Source organism: Trichosurus vulpecula, chromosome 4, assembly GCF_011100635.1.
Source record: "Trichosurus vulpecula isolate mTriVul1 chromosome 4, mTriVul1.pri, whole genome shotgun sequence".
NCBI lineage: Eukaryota > Metazoa > Chordata > Mammalia > Diprotodontia > Phalangeridae > Trichosurus > Trichosurus vulpecula.
Window position 1 is genome coordinate 190,559,030 of NC_050576.1, and position 9,181 is coordinate 190,568,210.

The window sequence follows — 9,181 nt, forward strand, 5'->3', positions numbered from 1 at the left end:
TGGATTTGGGAGGTACCTTCCAGCTATTTTGGATGGCTGGGGGGTGTGGAGGAAGGGAAAGGAAATGAAGAAATTAACTAGGCACTCCACCCCATCCCCACCTACCAGTTAAAGAATCTGGTCCCTGAGGACTAAGTACCAGTCCACCCATACTCAGTAGGGATGCTCACCTATGCACATATCCAGAAACTCCAGTCCGTATTCCCCATCCAGTCATTCATTCACTCCTTCAAGATGAGAAGATGGAATCCTGTGAAACTGGTGAAAAGAGAAAACCCAAACTAGAGTATTTACCCTTCTGGAATAGGCTGTAACTTTCTTTAGGGAAGGAAGGGGGACCAGAAAAGGAAAGGAGAGTGTTCCCGAAGCCACTCCGCACCCATGTCGCCTCTGAGAATCTGTACGATTCAAAGCTCATTAACGGGGTGGGTGAGGGGTGGAAAGTAACGTAGAAAGTATGCTAATTAAGGGGAGGGAGTAGGCTCATTTTTGTCTTTCTATCCCCAGTACCTGTCGTTGTACCTGACACATAATAGAAATTTAATAACGCTAGTTTAACGAAACTGAATTGGAGGGAGGGAAGTCAAAACTTTATAATGTTTTTTTTTAACCTGATATGCAATGTCATCAATGTCCCGGTGTGGAAACTCTCCTCCACGGATGCAAATTGGCCACTTATCTGTAATTTAAGAGAGTACCTAGGGCAATGAGACGTGGAGTGACTAGTCCATGTTCACACTGGAGACTTCCTATACCGGATTTGAACCCGGGTCTTCTAGACTGCCCAGCAGTCTTATAAATTATTCTCCTTCCCCCTTGGGAATCTCGGTCCAGCCCATAACAATTGTATTAGCCCCTCCCCCTTTTCCTGGGCCAGCCGCAGAAACCGGAGGGAGGTGCTAGCCCTACCTCCTTCCCCCCACACACACGCAAGCTGGTAGACCAAGTCTACCAGCCCAGGATGCCGCACTCCTGGGTCTCTGGACTCCCCAGCTTCTTGCCCGGTCTGCTTTTTGGCACTTTGGCAGGTCTCCAACAGGTGAGAACTTGGAGGGGGGCGGGATAAGGGGAGAGAGACAGGGGTGCCTTTGTTCAACCTGGGGTGGGAGGGGGCAGATCCCTGTTGCCAGTCTCTTTCAGCCAGGACAGGTAAGAGTGTGAGGAGCCATTGAGAACGGGGGACGTGTGAGTGTTTCACATGAGAAGAGACGCAGGAATTCAGGGAGAGAGGTAAACATCTCCCCTACCCCCATCCAAGGGCTCCGAGATCTCAGGGAGCCCTTTGATCCTAACATTAGCCTTGGCTTACTCTTTCTTGGTTTTCTTCCCCGTGTCTGTTCCCAAACCTAGAGGTAACTGAGCTGGTAACTGAGAAGCCTGGGCTGGGATCCTCAGCTTCTACTCCCCCCTTTGTACTGTGTGACTTTCGGGAATTCTCTGCCAGTCTCTGGGCACTTGTTTCTCTGCTCGATCTAGTGGAAAAAGTAGCCCTGCCCTATTCTACAGTTTAAAATTGGGTCCGAACGCATTTTACCCTCCTCCACCGTCTAGTCTCACACACCCAACCATTCGGGGCTTGGGTGGTGTCTCTGATCTTGGATTGGGAGGCCTGGGGCTAGTTGGAGAATTTCAGACCTCTTGGACTTTACTTTGCCAGATGAGAAAACCTTGGAAACCAAATAGATGTCTGAATGAATAAATTGCTTGGACATATTGAGACTAATACTTTCTCTTATCCCCAAGTGGGAATTCAGTCTTCCCCAGTCATCCCGCCACCTTTAGTCATGTTAATTATTGAGAGGGGGAGGAGACCGAAGAGATCTGAGTCTTGGAAGAAGTCTCTTCCACCTCCACTCTGTTCTCAGACTTGTGGATCTCTGTCCCGGATTTCTGACTTACCAGGCTGGGTGATTTTGGGAGAGGTGGTTGTCTTCTCTGGGTTCCTGGATCCTTCGTGCTTTTCCCTGGGGCTACTGTTCAAATTCAGTTGCATTAAGTTTTTAAGGCTCTCCAGCAGAGTTGGAGAGAGACGTCCACTCACCAGTTATCTTAACTATTACTTTATATGTTGCACTGTTTTATCTTTATTGTTCATGTAAATTAGCTATTGATTCACTGCAATCATTGGAGGGAATGTTTTACTTGATCACATGAACAGCAGTTAGAGGATCCAACTCCTAAGGCAAGATTGAGCTTGGACTACCTGAATTTGTCCTGGGCTTCCAGAACTCCTCTGGACTGGGGAGATGCTGCTGATTAGAAGGAAATAGGAACGACTTGGGCACGAGGGGGCAGGGAATAGGGGCAGCAATCTGTGCAACCATTTCTCTAAGGGAGCTCTAGTTCCGTGGTGGGGAGATACTATGGACCCCAATTAATGGGTCTTAGAGTTTCATCCTCCCACCTAGAACAGAACATCCTTAATAGTAGGGATTTTTTCATTCTTTGTATTTGTAACTCTAGCACCTTCATAAATATTTGTTGCTGTAGTAAATTTATGCCTTGATAAATATTTGTTGATGAATAATGTCCTCGGATCCCCTACCACCACTATCTCTAAGCTCTGGCTCCTTTTCTCCCTAGGTAACTGGTGGATGCCAAGTACACTAGTAAGTATGGACATCTGGATGCCTTAGTTTCTCTCCCTCCAGGGAGGAAGGGGAGGCCATCAGAGTCAGGAGTTTCCAGGCAAAAAGGCCCAGTTAGAATTCTCTTTTACCACTTCCATAGCTTGGTCTTTCACCAATTCAGGCTCCTAGAACTGGGATTAGAACTGGCAAAAAAAAAAATGGACTTGGAATTAGGGGACCTGGGCTGGAATCCTCTGCACCTTACCCCATGACTTTGGGCTGGGTGTCCATTTTCCCATCTATGAAATGAGGGGGGTTTCTGCCAAAAGTAAGGCTGCACTCCCTGCCTCCCCTTGGAGAAGTCTTTCCTGGGGTCTATTCTCTAGTCCCCTAGCTTAGTTTTCTCCTCCCTGGGATTTGTAGAAAATAAACTGAGTGATAACATCACCTCTTTTAGCCCTGGGAGGGCCTTAAAGGTCATCCTACATAATCTTTTCATTATTCTCTAGAAGCTGAGTGAAATGACTTTCCCAAGGACATCTACCCTACGGATGTGAGCCAGGATTTTAAAGCCATTAGCTCTTACACATTAGAATAAATGTTTCAAGGGCCCACAGAGGGAGAATGGAAGAGAAAGGCTGGAGTTGATGTCACTTAAGCACTTTGAGATCCTCCTGGATACATATATTCCCCAAGCTCAGGGATTCTGTTTTAGGGGAAATTAATTAGTCATGGTGTTAATTGCTATTTAGAAGGGCCAACAGGAATAATAGGATAATCAAGCCTTTGCTTTCGTATATTGCCTTCTCCATTCGGAAAATACATTTACTTACTTTAAGGCAGGCAGGGTAGAAATTGTTATCCCCACTTTAGGGATGAGGAAGCTGAAGCTCATAGAAAAAAAATAAACTCTCCAGGACCCCACAATTAGTAGATGGCAGGTCCTTTGGCCTTCTTCCTCATCCCTCACACAAGGCTCTTTCTACCACTCCGTAAGCCAGCGCAGACACAATTTGCTCCCATCAGAGAGAGGCAAAAGCCCATTGCTTATTGTCCCCCGGGGAAAAGGGCCCAGCTTAGATCTGGGATCCTTTTGACCAAGGGATCACCTTCCATTATCTCCCCTGCTAGCTTCTGCCCTGAAGGATTTGAGTGTTGCGGTAATGGCTGCTGTGTGAAGACAGAACATTTCTCCGGCCCCATGAGGTGAGAAACAAGTCTGGCCATGTTTTGTGGCCATGCCCAAAGGTATCTTGTCTCTGGCCACTGGGGATAGATAGATAGATATGGCCAGCTGGTGATACCTGGGATATAGCCTCAGGGGGTGTAGCGAAGGGGAGGAAATTTGGGAGGAGGCTGCTGCCCTCACTCTGTGTTAAAGGAGGATCATGGTGTGGATCTTCCTCCCTCCCCAGGACATTTGTCATCAGCTTCCTGGTCATCATCCCTCTGCTTTGTATCTGTGGCTTGTCGAAGCGTTTGTGTCGAGCCTGCTGGGTCTCAGAGCCAGAGCCCCCAACCCAGCGAGAGGTGCCAGTGTCAGTGTCCTTCAGTAACCCTCCTGTGTCCCCTGAGATTCCAGCACCTGCCACATTTGGACCCCCACCGCCCTACACTGAGGTGAGTCCCCCTTGATTCCAGCTCTGCCCTGGATATCTGTCCATTCTCAGGGTCAGTCACAAGACAGGGCATCTAGGAGAGACAGTAAGATGCAGCAAGTTTGTGACCTTCAGTGAGGCCCTTCTCTTGATTAGGCCTTGTTTGCCTTCTCTCTAAGGTTAGAAGAATAGTCTAAATGATTTCTAGGGACCGTTAGGTAGTGCAGTAGGTAGAACCGTAGGCCTAGAGTCAAGAAGACCTGAGTTCAAATCTAGCTTCAGGCACTTACTAGCTGTGTGACCCTGGGCAAGTCACTTAACCCTGTTTGCCTCAGTTTCCCCATCTGTAAAATGAGTTGGAGAAGGAAATGGCAAACAAGTCTGGTATCTTTTCCAAGAAAACCCCAAATGGGGTCACAAAGAATTGGACATGCCTGAACAACAACAAAAGGTGGTTGAAGTAGATAGTGCATTGGACTTAGATTCTGAAAGACCTGAGTTCAAATCCAGCTGTGACCCCGTGTGAGTCACTTTACCTCTGTCTGCCTGTTTTCTCATGTGTAAAATAGGGATAATAATAACATCTATCTCCCAGGGATGTTGTGAAAATCAAATGAGGAAGTTCTTTGTAGAGCTTAAAAGTGCTTATATAAATGCCGGCTATCACGGTCATTCTAAAACCCCTGCCCCCTCAGTCTCGTGCTCTGCCACTTGATATGGGGGGTCTCCCAAGCTGGGATGTGTACACACAAAAGCTTGTCACAAGGGATGAATATTTGGCCAATAACGATGTTATCCTACTGAAAATATTCTGCAAGTCCCAAATTGATTTTTAATCAGGAGTGACAAAATGTCTTACGCGTGTCCGTGCACAGTAAACGCTTTCCAATTGAATAAGGGGTTTGGGTAGATTTACTGGGAAGCCAAGGACTGCAGGGACCAAAAAAGGTTGGAGACTCTTTGTCTCTACCCATAAGTCATGTCTCTGCCAGGCCTTTGTCTCCCACACCCAACAAACTGGTTAGTGGTGAGCCCAGTGAATTAAGAGCTGAAAGACCCCAGTTTGAACCCTGTTCTTGCTCCTCACGGCTTAACCTCCAAGAAATTCAAGTTTTCCTTGTCTGTGAAATGAGGGGTTTGGCTGTAGATAGCTCATCTTGGCCTTAGAGATGAAAGGTCCCTTCTCATTTTAAATCCTGTGATAGTACTAGGGCCTCCTTGCCCTTATTTCTGAGAGAGTTAGGGATGTGGTCGGGTTGTACCACCTTCCCCCTTAGGTTGGCATTCCAGGAGTCAGCAAGGGGAAGGATCTGAGGCCCTGCCTGGACAGAGAACACTGTGCTCTCCTCTCCACAGGTCATTCAGAAGCCAGTCCTGTGCCCACCACCTCCCAGGGAGCCACCACCACCCTATACCCTCACGCCTGTTGTGACGACTCAAAGCACCCAACGGGGAATCATCAACCCAGCCTTCTGAGGCATGTTGGGACACCCTAGGAGCTTGACACTTAATTTATTTCTCTCCTTGCTTGTGCCTGTTCAAGTGTGTCCTCACTCCTAGGGGCCCTGGACATTACCTGGCCTGTGAATCCTCTCCTTTTCTTAGAGCTTTGAGGATAGAGGGAAAGAGAGGCAAATTTCAGCCCGTGTTAAGAAAGACAACTCTCTAATGATTGAAGGGGACTTCTTTGACACTTGATATGTTTAAGAAGAGGCTTGGATGATGGATCACCTGTCCCAGAATGCTGAAAGGAAGATTTCTGCAGGTGGGAAGAGACCTTGGACTTGAGACATAGCCTTCCCCAACTTCACACTGAGTGGGCTGAGATCCTGTTCAGAATCTCTTGGGTTTTGTGCACTTGGAGGTTGGGTCGGGGGGAGGGCTTTCAAAAAGTCAAGCAGAGTCATCCTCTAGCATGAACAAGATATGCCTAGCCTGCTGCCCTACAGTGCCTGAAGTTCCACCATTAGAGAGCCATTCCTTTGGTTAAAGCCTTACACCCTACCTGTGGGTTTTCCTGGGCAGAACAACTCTTGAACGTAAAGTAAATTTCATACTGTAAATGAATTTAAAAGACTTTTGACCTGGGACTGGGGCGGGGGGCTCTGAAAATGAAGTTGGGGGTAGAGGGACACAGGTCAGGGACCAAAAGGTCAGCAGGGTTCTTGCCAGTTAATTACTATTTCTTATTGCCACTGGATATTACTATGGGGGTGGTAGGTTGTATGACCAGCAGCTGGAGGAGAGAGAACTCCCTGCTGCCCAAGTTAAGATGATCTAGGGGCAAAGTACAGTGTCCTTTGCTGGCTCAATTTATTTCAGTATCCCTTCCCCACCCAGGAGATGTCCTAGATTTGTAGGGGGTGGGGAAGGGGCAGTGATGAACTTGATTGGGAGAGGGGGACAGGTTGTGGGGGGAGGAAGGGGGGAAAAGGAGCACAAAGGTGGGGAGGAGGAAGGAAGGAGGCCTGGATGGCGGTGGGGAGGCTTTGGCAGTGGAAAAGGTGAGGGAAGGGAACATGTGACTTCTGGAAAGAGACACACCCAGTAAACTTGTGAATTCCTTCATGTAGGGTTGGATAGGGAGAGCACCTTCTCCTGCCTCCATTCTCAGACTCAGTTGTTTCTATTCTGGGCTACTTCAGAAGTGAGAATCATACCTTAGCCCCAAGCAACCCATCTGGCTGGCAGAGCCCACCCTAAAAAGGGAAATGAGGACTTTAGAGCAGTGATCACCAAAGGGTAGCTGGAAGGTACCTCCTTGTTGAACATTGATGTGCAGAACTACCCCGCCCAGGAAAATTGGAGGAATATTGCCATACTCTGACCCAGGTGTGGCCAGAGCAGAACACCATCCAGGACATTGCATGATTGGCATCTGAATTGGGGGCAGGGAGAGGAGGTGGGCAAGGTGGTATAGATTAAGGCACACCCCACCCCCACCCTACTCTTTCCCCTACGCCTACCAGGGCATCTCATCCCCATACCAAAAAGACCCTGAGAACAGGAGGGAGCATGGAAGTGTGCTAGCTTCTGTTCAGCCCACCAATCTATACTACCCACAAGAGTCACTGCTTCTGAGTGGCACCCACGGTGACTTCTTGGCATCCTGTTATAGAGTGGCCCCATGAATCATGTCTGTCCCCTTGTCCCTGGATGCAAGTCCTAATCTGGGAAAAGTTTTAAGTAGGTGAAATGGGTGTAACTTTCCCCTAGGGTCTCAATGTTCAGAGTCAGTCAACAATAATAGCTTTTACTGAGTGCCTGCTATGTACTCAGCAGTGTACCTAAACCCTTTAAAAACATCTGATTGGATCTTCACAACCCTGTGAGGTAGGAGCTTCCTGACTCCAGGCCTAATGTTCTATCCACTGAGCCACCTAGCCAGACTCTGGAGCATTTATTAAGTGCCTATTGTGTGCCAGGTACTGCTAGGTGCTAGGTATATAGCCAGTAGGTCCCTACCCTTAATGAGGTCGCATCTCATAGGTGAAACAACTAGATATATACATAAGGTGTGTTATAGGTAATCTCAAAAGGAAGGCCTTGGCAGTTGTCCGGAGTGGGGAAAGGGCCAGTAAAGGCCTCCTGCAGAAAGTTGGGATTAGAATGGAATCTTCCAGGAAGTCTGAGATGCCTGGAGGGAAGGCATTCCAGGCATGCAAAAAAAGTACAAAAGAAGGAAAGGTGGGCTTTATCTGGGAGGAATATAATGCAAGTGGATCTTCTGGAGAAGAGTGTTAGAAGACTGGAAAAGTAGGAAGGGACCCAGGCAGTGAAGGGCTTTAAGAGCCAAACAGCATTTTTATTATTGATCCTGGAGCTAAGAGGGAACTATTCATTGTTTAGTTGTGTCCAACTCTTCCTGACCCTATTTTGGACTTTTCTTGGCAAAGATATTAGAGTGGTTTGCCATTTCCTTCTCCAGCTCATTTTACAGATGAGGAAACTGAGGCAAACAAGGATAAGTGACTTGTCCAGGGTCATACAGCTGGTGTCTTAAGATGATTTGAACTCAGTCTTCCTGACTCTAGGCCCAGCCCTCTATCCACTGGGTCACTTAGCAGCCTTTGCTGGGAACTATTGTAGAATGGAGGGAGGGTTGATGTGATGTGGTTAGACCTGCTCTATAGAAAAATACTTTGGCAGCTGAATGGAGGGTGGGTTGGAATGAGGGGACATTTGGGAAGGAAACAGTCCAGAAGGCAACTGCAGTAGTCCAAGTATGAGGTGATGAGAGCAAGACAGTGGGAGGGTAGAAACTTGGGATTAGATATGTGGAGCGTATACAAAAGTGACTATACCGTGCTGTGAGCCTGGGTAACAGAAAACGGCGGTGCCCTCAATGGTAATAGGGAAAAGTGGAAAGAGGGAAGGTTTAGGGAGAAACATAATGAGTTCTGTTTCAGACATATTGATTGGAGATAATCCAAAAGGTGACCTGGAGAGAAACTAAGGCTGGATATGTAGATCTAGGAATCATCTGCTTAGAGATAATAATTTAAACCATGGGAGCTAATGAGATCATCAAGTGAGTGTGGAGAGAGGGAGAAGAGGGCCTGGGACAGAACCTTAGGAGATATCCAGGGTTCAGCGTCATGATCTGGGGGAAGGTCTAGCAAAGAAGACTTAGGAGTCATCCACGTAGGTAGGAGGAGAACCAGGAAAGCACAAAGATTTAGATAAGAGAATATCCTGAAGAGGCTGATCCACTGTGTCCAAAGCTGAAGAAAGAGGTCCAGAATGATAGATACTGAGAAAAGGCCATTAGAATTGGCAATGGAGAAACCATAGGTAATCTTGGAGAGAGTGAGTTCAAGGGAATGATGATGTTGGAAGGCAGACTAAAGTGGTTTCAGAAAAGTGGAAAAGAGAAGGAAATGGAGGAAGTTAAAGACTTTGTGCCATCTACTTAAAAATGCCTTTGTGCTCTGGTTTTATATCATTTCCACTTTCACAGGGTTTGGTTTCTTATGAGGCAACATAATGTAGTACACAGAGAAGGAGACTCAA

At 47.3% G+C, this 9,181-nt stretch overlaps 1 protein-coding gene across 1 annotated transcript; it reads left to right on the plus strand.

Annotated features, from left to right (window-relative positions):
• The first annotated feature begins 942 nt into the window (after window positions 1-942).
• Window positions 943-5,961, plus strand: TMEM92 (transmembrane protein 92). The gene is made up of 5 exons (XM_036753549.1): window positions 943-1,039; window positions 2,584-2,609; window positions 3,702-3,776; window positions 3,986-4,190; window positions 5,525-5,961. The coding sequence occupies exons 1-5, from the start codon at window positions 962-964 to the stop codon at window positions 5,642-5,644; spliced, it is 504 nt and encodes a 167-aa protein (XP_036609444.1). The 5' UTR covers window positions 943-961; the 3' UTR covers window positions 5,645-5,961.
• The last annotated feature ends 3,220 nt before the right edge of the window (window positions 5,962-9,181 follow it).